Consider the following 18,118-nt stretch of genomic DNA (forward strand, 5'->3'; position numbering starts at 1 on the left):
CTGAAATCAAGAGTCAGAGGCTTAGCTGAATGAACCACCCAGATGCTCCATTATTAACTTTTTTATTGTGGGAATCAGGAAAAGTTTTACGGAAAAGGTGGTATTTGATGTAGGCTTTTAAAGAGGATTAAGATTTCAACTAGCGATGATCAGGAAGAGGACAGGGAAGGCAGGGGAGGAGAACAGGGGAATTAGGGGAACATGACATACAGGTAAGGAAAGAGCCTAGAAAATTAGGTTGCGTCAGTTCCAGGCAAACGGCTCTCCTGGAAAATATCCCCCCCGTAACTATAAAGCATCACTCTCACTAAGGATCTCAGCATAGCTTGTAAAGTAACCTTCATTTTGTTCTTTGATCATGACTGTACTTCTACTGGGCATCATTACTAGGTACAGTGTGAAGGGTCATTTATCTTAGAAAAATATTTTCAAAGAAATAGATGGGTAAGTTCAAAACTTGAAAACGGTAGAATCTTTAAACAAACAACATTAGTCAATACAAGCTATCAAGGCTCCAGATAAACCTCATGACCTTACATTTGGAGATGGCTCTGCTCTCTCATTCTGTATTTCTTCTTTTCCGTTTTCGCCTGACCGTGTCATGTGGTACGATCTGCCTTCGATGAAAGTAATGTAGTCTTTGTAGGAGCAGAGTGGGCCTGCCAGGATGCCCATGAAGTTACAGTTGTAACTTAAGTACTCCAGGAGGCTTGGCATGCGTCTGTAGATGGAAAACGCGCAGCTTGTGAGATGTGACGTAAGCGTTCAGAAAATCTGATAGGAATAATCATCTTCTTCCTCACTGCCCTTACCATTTCCAAAATAAAACAAGCTTCGATTTTCAGTTGCATTCATACAATAAGAATTTTTTAAAATCTTGATTTATTTTTGAGAGGGCGAGAGAGAGGGCAAGCAGGGGGAGGGGCAGAGAGAGGGGAACAGAGGATCCCAAGCGGGTCCCGTGCTGACGGCAGACAGCCCAAGGCGGGGCTCAAGCTCACGAACCGTGAGATCATGACTTGAGCCGAACTCGGACATTCAACTGACCGAGCTACCCGGGTGTCCCCAAATAGTAAGAATATAAAAGACCAGGACGCAGTGATGCTCAATGGTGTTTCTGGGAAAGGGAGCCTCAATACAGGCCTTTATGACCAACTACAACAGGTTTCTACTTAATTTCTTCACTATAAAACAAACCTAAGACGGACAAGACGTGGCATAAAGAATCATCCCTGACTGGCTAACCATTCAAGCACTCGACAAATCTTATGTGTGCACCGAGTATATGCCCACCTGCTCTAGGGTCTAGAGATACTGCAGTGAACAAAATAGAGACATATTCTGCATTCACATAGAAGATGCAAAAAACAGATACTTTAAAAACATGTATGAAGTATTTTCAGAGATGCTACGTACTACAAAGAGAAAGGTTTCTATTATTACTTTTACTATTGCTATTACTATTACATGAACAAGTCAAAGAAGGCCTCTCTCACAAGACAACATCTGGGCAGAGCCCGGAAGGAAGTGAGATGGGGAGTCCTGTGAGTATCTGCGACAAGGATCAGGGCAGAGGGCACAGTGTGTGCAAAATCACTGAGATGGAGCGTGGCCCGCAGCAGGGAGGCTGCTGTTGCCAGGGAAAGAGACGTGGAGAAAGTCCGAGAGAACCGAGGGGAGATCATATAGGGCTTGCCTTCTAAGCCATGGTAGGAACTTTCGGACTTTATTCTGAATGCAATGAAACACTACAGGAGGGTTTTTGAAAGACCTATGCTGCAAAAGAAGCCCTGTAGCCCCTGAGGGTGGGCAGGACACGAGTGGGAGCCAGAAGACCAGCCAGGAGGCCACTGGGATCTCTAGGCAGGAGAGGACAGTGGCTGGGAGGCAGCATTGGCGTGTATTCTGGCAGGACAACCTAAGGGTTTGCTGATACACTGCATGTGGATGTGAGAAAGCAATGAGGGCTGCCTTGCAACATTTTCCATTCAAATGCTCTGAGGTCTGTGCAAATGGCACGTGGTATCTAAAGTTTACAGAGCATTCTAGTTCTTACTGCAGGCAACCGGGTAAAAAATACACACGTTATCATACAGGTGACTTAGCAGTCTGCATTTTATTGATTTTCTTTTTTCTTTTTTAAGTTTATTTCTTTATTTTGAGAGAGAAAGCAAGCACACGCACACACGTGGCACAAAGAGAGGGAGCTCCTAGCAGGCTCTGAGCTGTCAGCGTGGAGCCCGACACGGGGCTCGAACTCACGAACCATGAGATCGTGACCTGAGCCGAAACCAAGAGTCGGAGACTCAACTTACTGAGCCACCCAGGCTCCTCTTATTGATTTCCTAAAAGCAGCTCTATTTATCAAGTCTGCTGTCCACTGACAATCATAAACTACCATAAATAAAAGAACAGCTGGGGCACCCGGGTGGCTCAGTCAGTTAAGCGTCCAACTCTTGATTTCGGCTCAGGTCACGATCTCATGGTTCATGAGTTCGAGCCCCACCTTGGGCTCTGCTCTAGCAGTGCTGAGCCTGCTTAGGACTCTCTCTCTCTCTCCCCTTCCCCTACTTGTGCTCAGTCTCTCTCTCAAAATAAATAAACTTAAAAAAGAGAGAGATTTTTAAAAGAACAGCTACACCTGGGGACAGGAAGCAGGCTTCTGGAAGATGTTACCATCCTTCCTTCCTCTCTAAATGTGAGAAGTGCTTTCCTTAAAAAAGCACACTCTTTGTGGCCAAGAGAAGTTGACAGAACCCCCCTCATATGTGTCTTTATTAAAAAAAAACCATAAAAAAGAAAACTGTGCTTCCTGTCCATCTGATACTAGCTAGATCACCACGGAGCCAAACTCCTTTTTAGATTCTTCCAGAATTATTTTTCCACATTTAAAATTGTTTTGAGCTTTACGTCTTTTCTATTGAAGGCTCAAAATTGAGGCGAGAAACATGCTGCTGGCAGATTTTCTCTTGTATTTCTTCCCGTAATGCTGAAAGAGAATGCCTTCTCACTGCCTCAAACAAGGGTGCGTGCCCCGCAATCACGAAGTGACGAACTTCCTGTGCTCCCCCAAAACAGCTCCATCTCAACACTGAGTGTTTCAAGCCCCGAAACAATGCCAGGTTATCAAGGCGTGCCGCTCAGTCCTCCCAAGTCAAAATGTGTGTCACAATTTGCAAGGACAGGGGATAACTCTGAACCATGACATTTGCTGAAGTTGTCCTGGCTGAACTGTCATAACAAATGACAAGTCATTTTACGTCCCGAGTAGCTAATTATAATATTTGCTACTTAAAATGAGAAGTATTTGCTACTTAAAATGAGAGGCATGTCCTTTATGACATGAAATGACAGAATCATTTTTCGTTCCATAGGCGTTTATTTGGGATCAACTCCACTGGGTCCTCAGTTCGAGCCTCTCAATCTCAGCATTACGGGCTTTCTTGGACAATAACTCTTTGTTGCAGGGGGCTGTCCTGCGCATTGGAGGGTGGTTAGCGGCATCCTGGCCTCCACCCGCTAGATGTCAGTAGCGTCACCCCTCTCCACTGTGACAACGAAAACTGTCTCCAGACATTGTCTGATGTCCCCGGGGAGGGCGCACAAGCACCCCCAGTGGTGAGCTGCTATCTCGGCGATGAGGATATAATCATAAACGAGCTCAATTTCTCTCTGCACACAGCTGTTTTCATTAAGGGGGCAGAAAGAGGGACAATCGAAAATAAATCTATACTATCAGACAATAACATATATTGTGAAGAAAAACAAAGGAGGGCCAAGGGACAGAGAGTGATGGCAGGGAAGGGGGGGTTTCTGACAAGGGGGTCTGTGTAGAACTAGTGGCCCTTGTCGGGCCCCGTACCTGGCGGTCCTAAGTGTGTTAGTCCACCCCCAGTTAATTCCATGAGGAGCCGCTGTGGGCTTTTCCTCAGAAGAGAGGAATAGCACGATCCAAAGCGTGTTGGAAAGACCTGTGGCTACTGAGTGAAATGCAGACTGTGGAGGGAAAAAAGGGAGAAAACTGAGCCCTGCTGGGGAGGCTTTTCCAGTAGGCCAGGTAGAGGGCGAGGTCCGGCCGGGGCAATCTCAGTGGGAATGGTGAGAAGCCAGTGTGATCAGGGACGGTCAGCCGTCATGGTCAGATGAGAAACAGGTCTCCAAGGAAGAGGTTGACTTGCCAGAGAGGTGGATTTGCAGTAAGAAAGCATGAGTTTGCCTCGGTTTTTGCCCTAAGGGGCTGGCTTCAAATGGTACTGCTGTTAACTAAGCAGGTAGTGGGCCGGGGAGAGGGAAGAAGGAGACGGAAATCAGGAACTCTTTTCGGAACCTGTCCTATTCGAGACACCCGCTCAGATCCACACCAGCATGTTGAAATGGCAGATGAGGGTGAGGCTGGAACTCAGAAGAGAGGTGCCGTGGGAAGACAGTTACAGGACTTCAAATAGGCGGACCGTATTGAAGGCCAGTGGACGGCACGTGATCCCCAGAGAAGACGGGGGAGTCCAAGGATGGCCTCGGAGCCCACGAGTCTTTGGCGGCAAGCCTCAGAGGGGGAGGATTCAGCAAAGAAGACAGACGGAAACAGCCAGAGAGGTGGGAAGAACACAGGAGGGTGGCCTCCTGGAAGGCAAGTGAGGAATGTAGTTCAAGGACTGACGGATCGGCCGGGTCAGACGGTGCTGGGAGGCTGACAATCACGTCTGCCGAGGGCAAGGCCACCTGCAAAAACGCTATCACACCAGTAGTGGGGACACGCCCGAGTGCCGTGGGCTGAGGAGAGCAGGGGGGTGGGGAAGGGGAGACGGCGACCCAAATCTCTCACAGAGGCTTGCTCTACAAGGCTGCAGAGTACTGGGGAGGCGGCTCACAGGGAAAGTGAGGTAAAGGCGTTTCTCCTTTCAGTGCGAAAAGACAGGGAGAAATGATGAATGACAGTGCCCGGGCCGGGGCGAGAAGCAAGATCCTGGAGTTAAAAGCAGCTGGACTCAGGGAGAAGTGAGAAGTTGGCCTTGGGCTGGACTATGGGCAGCGCTTGGGACGGGACAGGAAGTGGAGCGTGGCGTTACAGACACAGGCAGCTTGGCAGCTTTAGTGGTTGCAGAATGAAGTAACTTTGCTGCCACCCTGAGTTGGGGGAGGGTGTGCGGGGCGTCTGAGGAAGGAGAGCGCGCTCACGGGAGCGGACCGGAAGATGCATTGCGGCCACTGGCCACGCTAAGGCCCTAATGTTAAATGTGGGGCCACCCTGTGAAACCAAGTGCGGTCAACGGGGATGAACGTTCTTCCAGTCTGCTCCCTTCCGCTGTCTGGGTAGGCAGAGAGTTGAATTTGATCGCGTTTGGGGTTTTGCTAGGTAGGTATGTGGGGGGAGGGCAAGGCGGAACTGGGAGCTGAGTGTCTATTAACGAGAGGTGGCAGGGATGGGCCGAGGACTCCTAAAGACCCCAGAATCCAGATCAAAGTGCCTGCTCATCAACTGTCTGTTCAAGTGTGTGTTTACTGATATGTAAATACGGACTATGGAGAATATCAAAATGGAGTAATTTTAAAGGTGGGCAAAAGGTAAGAAGATTCCCAAGATATGCTGCCAAGAGGGAAGCCTCAGGGTAGGGTCTATCCACTGTCACAAACTTAACCTCATTCTTCTGACAGCCAGGCACCTGTTAGTTTTTGATTTACAGAAAGCAAGGGGCTTCCAAGGAATTTTTCCTTTAGGTAAAATGAGTTTTTGATGTCTAATTGTATTAAGATAGACCCTATCCAAGAAATTAAGCTATTCCTTAGATAAGACAACAGAGTACTATAATAAAGGAAGTAGAAACCAACCCAGAATGAATTCCTCAAGGAATATTGAGAATATTTTACTGGTTCTTTGTTGTTTCAAAACACGGCATCTATGTGCTATATTAACATATCTTAACTCGGTACCTGCTATTGAGTTATTGGTCTGTAAATGGAAGTGGAGATTATCACTCGTTACTATATGGCAGACACGAAGACTATATGATCTTGCTGTCTTCAGGAACTCAGAAAGTCACAGGAGAGACAGAAAATTTGGTGATACCCTCAGGTACACAGGAGGCACATACTATGTGATGATATATCCAAGGTGCTATGTGAGCCTTAGAAGGGATGTGTAGCCTCACCCAGCCAGATTTGGTGGAGGGAGGTGTGCGGAGGGAGGAAGGTTTGGTTTTCACGAAGTCGGTACCTCTAGGAGGACAAGGCAGCCTTAGCCATGAGAGTCGAGTATATCCCAGGTAGAGACAGCGTGAGCCATGGCGGGACACCACGGAAGGGCACGTACCTTACAGCCAGACCTCTCTGTGATGCAGTCAGTTCTTCATCCTTTCGAAACATCCCTGGGAAATAAAAACAGGTACTTTTGTCAACTGTGATTTCCCCCAAGAATGGCATTTTCCCCCATTCACACTTCTACCATTTTCTCAGTGGAAATTCATGCTATAATCCCAACTTTTGGTGTAACTGGTTCCTTTCTTTCTCATTGTCACATTGGTTCAGTCACGTCAAAGGACCACCATGGAACCCAACATGTCTAGGTCTGTATAAGATAAATAATACACATCAAGGCACAAATCTGAGACTTCTCTAGAGGAATTATTATCAACTTAAAAATTCCATGGGTGTTATATGTAAGTGCTGAGTCACTGGATTCTACTCCTGAAGCCAAGACTACACTGTATATTAACTAATTTGAGAATAATAAAAAAAAATTCTAAAATGCTAGCATATTTTATAATAAACACTCTGGCTTTCAAAAGGCGGCATTTAAGGGGCACTTGGGTGGCTCAGTCAGTTGAGCATCTGACTTCGGCTCAGGTCATGGTCTCATGGTTTGTGGGTTCAAGCCCCATGTTGGGCTCTGTGCTGACAGCTCAGAGCCCGGAGCCTGCTTTGGATTCTATGTCTCTGTCTCTGTCCCTCCTCGGCTGACGCTCTCTGCCCCTCTCTCAAAATAAATAAGTAAACATTAAAAAAAAACAGAAGGGGGCATCAAAATGTTTCTATTGTTAGATGATCGACTAACATCAGTAGTACGAACCAGAAGCTCAACATAAAGCAAGAAATGATTTCCCTACCTCTCTCTGACTCTAATGAATGAAAACTGTATACATACATCACCTTTACCTTCTCTCCCCAAAGAGGAGGCCAGGACTTACGATTACACATCAACTTACTAGATTCTAAGCCCAATTTAAAGACCAAAGGAGAACTAAATTAAGAAGCAAACAATATACTTAAAACATATCTGTAGGTGTTCCTTAGCAGATGGCACAGGATGGGTGCTCTATGCAGTGGGGCTAAAAACCCCACGTAAAAAGCTCTGTGGGCCACTACGGATGACCAGTCTGTTGGGGATGTCCCTCCAGGATGGAAAGAAACCAGAGTCTAACTCATGACTCACAGCCCAGAGTGTTAGCATTTCCTATGGCAAGGTGTCCATTCACTGAAGATTGAAAATATGAATATATAAATACTTATGCTAAAAATACATGTAATCGTGTGTGCGTGTATTGTATATATAAGGGATAAGGGATGGGGGAAAAGCATTCAAATACTAATTAATAAAAATGTAACAAAGATGAAGCAGGGACCAATAAAAGTTGATTGAGACCAAATGTCTATTTCTTTTATATTTTATACTGCCACTAATGTTGGTCATATGACGGACCCCACTCTTACTGTTTTTGTCACTAAATCAGGTGTGAAATTAAGATGAAAAACTGCAAAAAAAAAAAAAAAAAGTAAATAAACACACTTTAATGAACCTAAGCAGAGTTGAATATTCCTGTCTCTTACCTCCTCTAATGCAGAAAGTTAGGGTCTTATCTCAAGTGAAAGTATATTTGAATAGGAGTTCTTTCGGTGATGAAAAGTTAATTTCTAAATTCTTACCATCATGAATTTCATAAGCCAAACTAGTGATCTTCTGGGTAATTATCATCATTGGGCTGTAATAGAATAAAAAAAATAAGTATTTAAAAGGAGAAATTTAAAATAATACTGATGACGTATTAGAGAAGATGTGGTTTATATATACAATGGAATATTACTTGGCAATGAGAAAGAATGAAACCCTGCCGTTTGCAGCAACGTGGATGAACTGTAGGGTATTATGCTAAGTGAAATAAGTCAGGCAGAGAAAGACAGATCCCATATGTTTTCACTCATATGTGGATCCTAAGAAACTTAACAGAAGACCATGGGGGAAGGGAAGGGGGAGAAAAAGTTACAAACAGAGAGGGAGGGAGGCAAACCATAAGAGACTCTTAAATACAGAGAACAACCTAAGGGTTGATGGGGGTGGGGGGGGGGACTGGGTGATGGGGAGGGAGGAGGGCACTTGTTGGGATGAGCACCAGGTGTTGTATGGAAACCAAGTTGACAATAAATTATATTTCTTAAAAAAAGAAAAAAGGGTTTATTCCACTTATGCAATCACAAAATCCTGACACTTTTTAACATTAAAAAAAAAAAAGACCTCCAAGGGATTTCAAAGAGGGAATTCAAGGGCTGCTATGTTTGGGGAAGGTACAGGGGCTAAGGGAGTTAGGGCTTCTCCCTTGCTTTAAAAGGAAGGAAGGAAGGAAGGAAGGAAGGAAGGAAGGAAGGAAGGAAGGAAGGAGGGAGGGAGGGAGGGAGGGAGGGAGGGAGGGAGGGAGGGAGGGAAGGAAGGAAGGAAGGAAGGAAGGAAGGAAGGAAGGAAGGAAGGAAACAGGGCAGGGAGGGAAGGAAGAGAGAGAGTGAAGAAACAAAAAGGGAAAGAGACAGGCAGAGAGAAAAAAAGAGAAAAGAAAGGAGGAAGGGAAGAAAGAAGGGAGGCAAGGAGGAAAGGAGGAAGCAAGGGAGGGAAAGAGAAACTCATGGTCATCCCCCACGAGGCCCTGCGTGAGCATCACCACCCGCCTCCTCCCTCACGCACTAGGAGCACTAGGACGTGGGGCCAGAGGGAGGTGAAGGCAGGCATCAGGCTGGGCCCTGGCTTCCCGATCTTGACTTTTCAACACGCCACACTGCTGCCCTCTGGCTCGGCTGACTTAAAGGTGAAAAATGAGTCGGGAAAAGGGGAATAGGTAGAAAATTAAGGTAGACTGGGTGAGAAATGTAGAACAAAACAGAAGAGATGGGGCACGAAGAAACAGGACAAGGTCCACCTCACTGGTCTAGGGCCCAGGGACCAAGGGTCTGGGAGAGCCACTCCCGAGATAGCACCTCACGTGCACGTTACGGAGGGCTTTAAGTCGTGTTACAACTAAGAAAACGGCAATATTTTCCCCCTGTTTTGTAATCTCTAATTGAATGGATACCTTGGAAAGGAAAAATAAATAAATCCATGTTAAAAAAAAAAACCACCGGGATACATCTTTATCCTTTATTACGGTAGCTTACTGACGTTTGTATCAAAGAATGATTAATCACAAGTTATTTATTTATAGTTTTGGAATATTCCACTAAAACCAGAAAATCGCGTTTTGCCGAGAGGCAGAGGGTGAGCTCAGGCTCGGAGGTGTGTGCAGCCAAGGAAAGGCCTTCAGGAAGGCCAGCCCCACAGCCCACACGCGGCAGGAGGCGGCTCAGACTCCGCCACAGAGACCCCGTGCCTTCCACCTGTCCCCACTGCTCAGAGCACGAGACCGGTCAGCGTCACCTCTACCCGCGGCCGAACACGAGCATCCTTCAACACCTAAAAAAAGGAGAATGCCTTCAGGCATTCAGGGGCAAGGCGACACACAGACCCAGACCCCTGAGGACTTACAGCTCATTCTCCTCACCTAACAGGCAAGATCTCAGAAGAGAAAAACCTGTCAGATGGCAGGTGCTCTCAAAGTGCAGAAGGGAGGAGATTCCCCGTGGGCTCCCTTAAAAGTCAGCTCCTGCGTGAACGCAACTCACCCTCGGGACATGATCCCTCAGCCAGCCTATCCCCCAGGCTTCTCTGAACACCCAGCTGCCGTTTTAGCTTTCGGGATGTTTTATGTGCCTCCGAGGATTGCAAAAAATAATGATTTCCACTTCCTTGGGGGAAAAGAATCATTTTTCTCATCCCGCCTAAGTTCTCTTCATAATATAGCTCAGCAAAGAATTACATAATACTCTTCGGTTCTAAATGCTAATTCTCATTCCACCTCAAGTCATAATACAAACCACTGATCAAATAATTATTAAATTTATCAACTCAGCGACGGGGTGCCTGGATGGCTCAGTTGGCTAAGCATCTGACGCTTGAACTCAGTTCAGGTCTTGATCTCAGGGTCCCGAGTTCAAGCCCCACGCTTGGCTCCACGCCGGGCGTGAAGCTTACTTAAAAAAAAAAAAAAAAAAATCAACTCAATGACAAACTGCTAGGTGTGTATATATGAGGTGTTCCAAAAATGCAAATATGTGCTTTGTGAGTGCATGCCCTCCTTGTGCCCTGGCCACCTGGCCTCCCCATGCAAGTCCTGTGCTATGTGCCGTGCAGGCTGCAGGATGGCTCGTGAAAGCCCTCACGGTGGTGAATGTGACAGGGCTGAATGCCCCAGGACCTTTCCAAATGCTGCTCCCTCCACTTAGTCCCTTCCTGAACTGTTTTTGCAAGGACAGCTGAGGAATCACTTTGCCCAAGAGGCCCGTGGACAGCTCTACCTCAAGCCCCTCTGCCACAATGCCCACACTCGCCCGTCACTTAACCTCAGCTTCTCGTTTTCCTCCTCCAAGATATTTTCACGTTCGTGGCTGTTTCATTGTTGGTTTAAAATCTGTCTTTCCTCTCCAGAAAGTCCACGAGGTAAAGAACCAATAGTCTTTTTCACCACTGAACGCACAGTGCCTAGCACGAGAGAGGTGCTGAGTGAATGTTTTAGAAACACTAAATAAACGGACTCCTCTAAGCGTCCGGTCAAGATCTCTCCCTCCTTCTACAGGTTGGTCGGACTCCCTCTAGCCTGTCCGTTCTCATCTGTGCTTGAAAGCATTTACCATACTGTTTGTCATTTTTCTGTTTGCTTTCCTGTCACCACAAAAAATCCTGGGCCACCGAACACCAGGAACGCCGACTTATTTATCTCTGCACCTGGGGCACTAGACATATACACGGGTTCAAAGGACCGACTGGTTTGCAAAAACGTCTCGGCATCTTTTTGTTCCCTTTGCTGGTGATGGTTAGCCCCGACTATTCCCTTTGGTTTTAAACGGGTGGCAGTTCCAATATCTCTGGTCCAATGTGTCACTGGATGGGGTCAGGGGGTGGTGAATGTGACAGTAAAATGCCAGAAGGCAGAAGCAGCACAGAGAGACTCAAAAGGAGTGGGTTCTAAGTGAAAGTAAGCCGGTACTACAGTGAAAGTTCAGCAAGGCATGAACAGATCGCTGAGAGCCGAGAAAAGTAAACCGGAGGGGGAAATGGACACGCGAGGCCAACACGGGCCGTGTGCCTGACCAGGAAGCCGACCAGAGCAGGACCAACTTTACCTCGTTACAGCAGAACCCAGGGCGTGGAGAAAACACTTGCAAACGAAAGCAACTCCACTGTTCTCAGAGAGTACCTGCTCTGGGTCTTCTTGAGGGCACTCTGTTCACAAATACCTGTTTCAGGGACTCACACATGATTTCACTTAGACCTTTACTGACATTTTCACTACTTGCTGACTTCGCATCTACTGGGGTCTCCAAATGCTAATCGCTTCCAGGGTCCTAGGAAGTCTGAGATCACCTGCCACGAATCAGAAAGACCCTCTGAGGGGCGCCTGGGTGGCTCAGTCAGTTGAGCGTCCGACTTCGGCTCAGGTCACGACCTCACGGTTCACGGGTTCAAGACCCATGTCGGGCTCTGTGCCGACGGCTCGGAGCCTGGAGCCTGCTTCGGATTCTGCGTGTCTCCTCTCTCTGCCCCTTCCTCGCTCATGCTCTGTCTCAAAAATAATACATAAACGTTAAACAAAAATTTTTTTAAAATATATAAAAGAAATTTCAAAAGAGACCCTCTGCTTTCCCTGTGGCAGTCAGGGATGGAGGAGGGAGGGGGTGGACGGCCTCAGGATCTCCAACAGGGGAGCTCAGGGCTGCAGAGGTACCTGTACCTTCCACATGATGACATCACTGTATTTAGGTGGAAGTACACAGATTCACTCCCCATGGCACTCGGCTAGGAATGTGCGGAAACGTGGAATCTAACGTTTCAGGAGGAATACTTCGGCTGACGAGACAGTTTCAGGTAATATTAAACAAGGAAAACAAAAACCCTACCTGCTACAAGAACTAAAAGCTCTACACTTCTTGAAATTTAAAAAACAAAAGGATACAAAAATTTAAAAAACACTTACATACATTTTTTTGTCTCTACACATAATGAGAATAGTTGGTTTAGTTCTTTCATACAGTACAATTCAGCTGTAGTTCAACATTATTAGAAACTGAATGCTGAGGAGCGCCTGGGTGGCTCAGTCGGTTGGGCGTCCGACTTCGGCTCAGGTCACGATCTCAGTTTGCAGGTTCGAGCCCCGCGTCGGGCTCTGTGCCGACGGCTCGGAGCCCGGAGCCCGCTCCGGATTCTGTGTCTCCCCCTCTCTCTGCCCCTGCCCCACTCATGCTCTGTCTCTCTCTCTCTCTCTCTCTCTCTCTCTCTCTCTCTCAAAAACAAATAAACATTAAAAAGAAATAAAAACGAAACCGAATGCCGCAAAGAACAGTCGCTGCCTCAATTGCCCATTACCTCCAGGAGAGGCTATCTCTAGTGCCATCTACATACACGGATGCGACAAAGCAACCGCAAGCACCTGCCGGGTCAAAGGTCAGCTTGCCACCGGGTGCAAGTCACCTGACAACAGAGCCCAACTGCCAGCTCTCCACTGTGGTCCTCTCTTTCCTCCACAAACGGCAAAACCCACCGAGGCCAAAATAAGCCCCACGTACCGAATGCCAAAGAAAACGCAGTGAGTCGTCACGGAGAGCGCCACGGGTTTCTGAGCCTCGTTCATTCGTTCACTTTACTCCCTCGTTCAGAAACAGGTACCTAACAAGCACCTACAAGAAACCAGACGCTGGAGACACAACCGTGCACAAGGTGAAGTTCTCGGTGCCGCGGACCTCACGGTGCACCGGACAGAGAGAGATAATGAAGCAGTCAACAGGTGAACGCATCCTACGCCAGATGCTGAGCGCAGGCACAAAGCAGGGTGGGGGGAGGAGGGAGGAGACCTGGCCTCACCCTGAAGGTGACATTTCAAGTGAGAACGAGGCAGAGAGCAGCCTGAAGGGGTAAGAATGTTCAGGAAGGAGGAAAGCAGTTCAACAGCAGTTCAACAGAAGCGTGACTGGCACGTGGGGAGACAGAAGGCCACTGGTGGGATGAGAGGAGGTGCAGAGGGAGGATGGGGACATGCAGGGGCAGCGGTCAGGGTCACACCCAGCAGGCTTCTGGAGCTGAGTGACCCACACGAGGGAGGGTTTCCACACGGAAGCAACTTGGTGTTAAATGGGTGAATTCTAGGGGCGCCTGGGCGGCTCAGTCGGTTGAACTTCTGACTTCGGCTCAGGTCGTGATCTCACGGTCCATGGGTTCAAGCCCCGCGTCGGGCTCTGTGCTGACCGCTCAGAGCCTGGAGCCTGCTTTGGATTCTGTGTCTCCCCCTCTCTCTGCTCCTCCCCCATTCATGCTCTGTCTCACTCTGTCTCAAAAATAAATAAACATTTAAAAAAAAAATTAAAAAAATGGGTGAATTCTGACTCTGGGCTGAAAAGACTGAGGAGGGGTGCCTGGGTGGCTCCGTCAGTTGAGCGTCAGACTCTTGGTTTCGGTTTAAGTCATGATCTCACAGTTCATGAGTTCAAGCCCCATGTCAGGCTCTGCACGGACAGCATGGAGGCTGCCTGGGATTCTCTCTCTCTCTCTCTCTCTCTCTCTCTCTCTGCCCCTCCTCTGCTCACACCCTCTCTCTCTCTCAAAATAAATACACTTAAACAAAATGAAAAAACCAACTTCTTAAAAAAAGACTGAGGAGCCGCAGGGGGATAAGTGGGCAGGAGAGGGTGGTGGCTCAGACCAGGGTGATAACACGTGTGGTCTGATGTGGAGCCTGGCCATCATGTAACGGTAAAGACGACAGGATGGGCCGGCGGTCTGACAATGGATACGAGGCAGGGCTTGAGCCCCGATGCTGCCAAGGTTTTTGACCAGAGCAACCACGCAGAAGGACGGAGGCAAGGGAGAAGGATCACAGGAGGGGCAGAGAGGGCATCGGGGAGTCTGTTTCAGGCGTGTCCAGTGCGAGCTGCCTCCTGGACACTCGGGTGGAGATGTGGGCAGTGAACAGGCAGCGGGACAAGAGTCAGAAAACCCCACTTAAATCCTGACCCCACCACTGATCAATTTGGAAGACTGGGAAGCTATGTCAGCCCCCCTCCAAGTTATTATCTAAAAAACGATAAAAGTAACACTGGGTGGATTAAATAATGCAGCAGTATAACAAATACCTCGAACAGTATCTGAGAGACAGCAAATGTTTGATAAAACCTTCTCTACTAAACAGTGGATTTGCTACTAAAGCACAAGGCCCTGGAGGGACACGGTAATTAGCTGTAAAGTGCAGTCTCTAATGAGGCTTTCTCACTAAAACAGGAGATGAACAGGTATGTGAATAACTATATAAAAAAGTGTCATGAGCCAAACGAGACATCCGAAGAAAGGCGTGCAGGGACGACAGAAAATTCAAACCCAGGGGAAAACCTCGAATTGGAGTCCTGTCATCTGGGCCCGTAAGATTAGCTGTGGTGGACAGGCACCGATGGCTGGACAGGAAGGGCGCCCTGAGCACAGGGAACGGACTGGGCGCAAAGGCAAATGTACTGACAGGAGAGCAGGGCCGTGGGCATCAGACGACTGAGGAAGGCAGCCGGGACGGGGGTGCGGGGCAGAGCCGGGCACACACCGTGAGGGCTCAGAGTCCTAAGAAAACCGAAGACTTCTGATAAATCTCATTAAAGCACGCTGCTCTGTGAACGGATGTAACGGTAGAAAAGGCCTGCGGAGGGCAGAAACCAGACAAATCAAGCCACAGATTAGCCCGTCTACTCTTGGTAACTCGACCTACGTTAGTAGCGGCCAGACAGAATGTTTCCTCCAAACAAATGTAGGTCAAGGTGTGGGAGATGCTCCCACGGGACGAAACAGGGTCAATGGAACACTGCCGTTTAGCGGTTGGGCTGAATAATTTACATCCATCCCACTTGCAACACAGTTACTGGGCACAGCGTGAGAGGAGGGAGATGAGAGAGCGAGAGGCCTTCCAGAGCTCGGCACGCGGCACAGAGAATCCACAATCAGACTCAAACGAGGCTTTCTAGGAGTGCGTGCGACAATCGCACCTGTAGCTCTTAGACCAAACCGTCTGTCCCTTATGCTGGACAGGACTGTCACTTACAAAAGTACTGAGCACCTCGCAAAAGGCAGAGCGTGTGCTCCATAAATCGTAGCTGAACGAACACACGGGAGTAAGCAGTGATGAAACGGCTGCTGAGCATCTGATACCACGTGGTTAGCTCTAAAACACAGCCTTAATTTGAATGGAAAATTATGTCCTGTACATCTCTTTTGGTGGCTGTACTCAGCTACCCCTTCAAAAGTCAACATACTCCAATCAGAACTCATTACCTTTCTGCAACACAACTTTGCTCTTAACTTCCGTCTACAAGTTCTTTACCTACATAGAAGGAAAGCAGTCACCTTCCTTTTGTCTCAACACCATTTACTTAATAATCGAGAAGGGCTTTCCCCACGGATCTATTCTCCCACCGTTTCTATTCCGTCCCTGTATTTCTTGGATCAATGGGTCTGCTTCTCTCCTCTGGCTTCACTGTGTTATCTACTCCCGTGTCAGTCCTGTAACAGTTAAATGACGGCTACTTTACAAACAGGAGTGTGTTTTGTACTGAAATTGCTACTCTCGAGCATTTCTACTTCTAGAGGAACTTTTCAATTCATCTAATTTCCCTCAAAACCCCACCTTGAACTGCATTACACCTACAGATCAACTTGAGAGGAATTCCCATCTTTATAATATTGAATTTTACCGTCTGAATAACAAGATATTTCTCCCGTTAGGGTTCTTTTATATCCTACAGTAAAGTTTTGCAGTTTTCTACACTGAGGTCCTGTGCATTTCTTCTTACGTGTATTCTCAGATAGACATTGTCATGGTTTTCATTGCTTGTGAAGCTAGGATCCTTTATTATACTTGCTGACTGGTTATTGCTAATCTAAAGGGAAGTTATTTAATTATTTTAATGTCTCCTCTATTTTCTAAGGCTACCACGAAAGTCAAGACTACAGTGGTTTTCGACCTTTCTGCAAAAAGAAACTTCTGTTAAGAAACGAGTCCCTTTAATCTGATCAACATTTCAAATGTATCTTGAACTCATGTCCAACTCCCCACCCCAAACACACAGATGTTCACACTCATATACATGCACAATATCAGTTTCCTGTGCCTCAGGCAAGAAAGACTGCCCCGGACGGAAGAGTTCCCATGCGGTTCCTCAGCAAGAGCCTGGTTCCACCTCCCGTGCTGCCAGCTTCAAGGCAACAGCACAGTTCAGGACAAAGGGTGGCCACTTAATTCAACTCTACCTTCTTCAGACGCCCAACATGTTGGATATTTACCCTAATTAGGTTCAAGTTAGGATCTTTTCTGCTCGTATTATAACACACTCGAGGCTTCTAAATGCCTAAATATTTCATTAAGGGGAAAGTCTGCCTCTAGATGGCTTCTTCTCTGTCCTGTGTCCAGTAATAAAAAAAAAAAGCCCTTCAGCTTCATTCTCCCAGAAGGCTTCTTTCGGCTAATTTGTCTCTGCCTAATCTTTATCAGTTTACTGATGATGATCAAATGTGTCCTCCTAATGGATAAAGATTACACATTAAACTAGGAGTTTTGTATCAGGTTTATGTTTAAAATGCTATGTTGCTTTTCTTCCACATACTTAAACATGTGTACATTATATTTAAGTATTTAAGTGAAATTTTAGGGGCGCCTGGGTGGCTCAGTTGGTTGAGCATCTGACTTTGGCTCAGGTCACATCTCATGGTTCAAGAGCTCGAGCCCCGCGTCGGGCTCTGTGCTGACGGCTCGGAGCCTGGAGCCTGCTTCGGATTTTGTCTCCCTCTCTCTCTGCTCCTCCCCTGCTCATGCTCTGTCTCTCTCAGAAATGAATAAACGTTAAAAAAATTTTTTTAAATGAAATTTTACATTTCAGCAAAATAAAGCCACACCACATAAAGCTATTTTTAAACACGCATTTTGCTCTTACTGCAAACTACCCTCTAATTTGTGGGCCACATAAGCAGTCTTTTCCAATCGGGGGTGAGCAGCAGTGGTGAGGAAGCATGCTCTCCCTTTGCTCCCCAATAGCGTCTCCATCAGCATAATCAAGAGAATTCCAGGGGCACCTGGGGGCTCAGGTGGTTTAGCTTCCAACTTAGGCTCAGGGCATGATCTCATGGGTCGTGGGTTCAAGCCCTGCGTAGGGCTCTGTGCTGACAGCTCAGAGCCTGGAGCCTGCTTCGGATTCTGTGTCTCCCTCTCTCCCTGCCCGTCCCCTACTTGTGCGCTCTCTCTCTCTAAAATACACATTAAAAATAATCCTTTTAATAAAAAAAAGGATTCCAGAGATGCTGACGGAGGTGAAGCCCTAAGAAAGAAGCTTCCCTAAATGACTGTGTGAAGCAAAGGCTCCCTATTCAGTGGACCATCAAAGTGGCTGAGAAATAAACACGTATTATGTTAAGCCACTGAAACTATGATGTTTTAACAGTGTTAGCCTATCTCCAGCTAGACAGTAACAAGTTTAGAATGTCAGGTTTGAGAAATCAGAAAGGTGATGACTAAATAAACCAAAAGAGCAGTTGTGAGGGCCCAGTAAACACTGTGTCACGCAAATCTGTACTCACAAGAACCGCATCAATGAACTCAATTTGGCTCTGTTAGACTGTTTTTTAAATCTGGCAGTTTAGGGGCGCCTGGGTGGCTCAGTCGGTTAAGCGTCCGACTTCAGCTCAGGTCGTGATCTCACAGTTCGTGGGTTCGAGCCCCGCGTCGGGCTCTGTGCTGACAGTGCAGAGCCT

General features: G+C 47.2%; 1 protein-coding gene across 4 annotated transcripts in view; it reads right to left on the reverse strand.

The window, feature by feature from the left end:
• MBOAT2 (membrane bound O-acyltransferase domain containing 2) overlaps nt 1–18,118 on the reverse strand; it is a 126,210-nt gene that overhangs the window by 17,335 nt on the left and 90,757 nt on the right. For all 4 annotated transcript variants that reach the window (XM_058682487.1, XM_058682486.1, XM_058682484.1 and 1 more), the window contains 3 exons: nt 7,918–7,973; nt 6,308–6,362; nt 538–721 (listed from right to left, as the gene is read on the reverse strand). In XM_058682487.1, the coding sequence (XP_058538470.1) occupies nt 538–721; nt 6,308–6,362; nt 7,918–7,973 (295 nt within the window). The remainder of the gene's footprint in view (nt 1–537; nt 722–6,307; nt 6,363–7,917; nt 7,974–18,118) is intronic.

The sequence above is a fragment of the Neofelis nebulosa genome, chromosome 9 (genome assembly GCF_028018385.1).
Source record: "Neofelis nebulosa isolate mNeoNeb1 chromosome 9, mNeoNeb1.pri, whole genome shotgun sequence".
Classification (NCBI taxonomy): domain Eukaryota; kingdom Metazoa; phylum Chordata; class Mammalia; order Carnivora; family Felidae; genus Neofelis; species Neofelis nebulosa.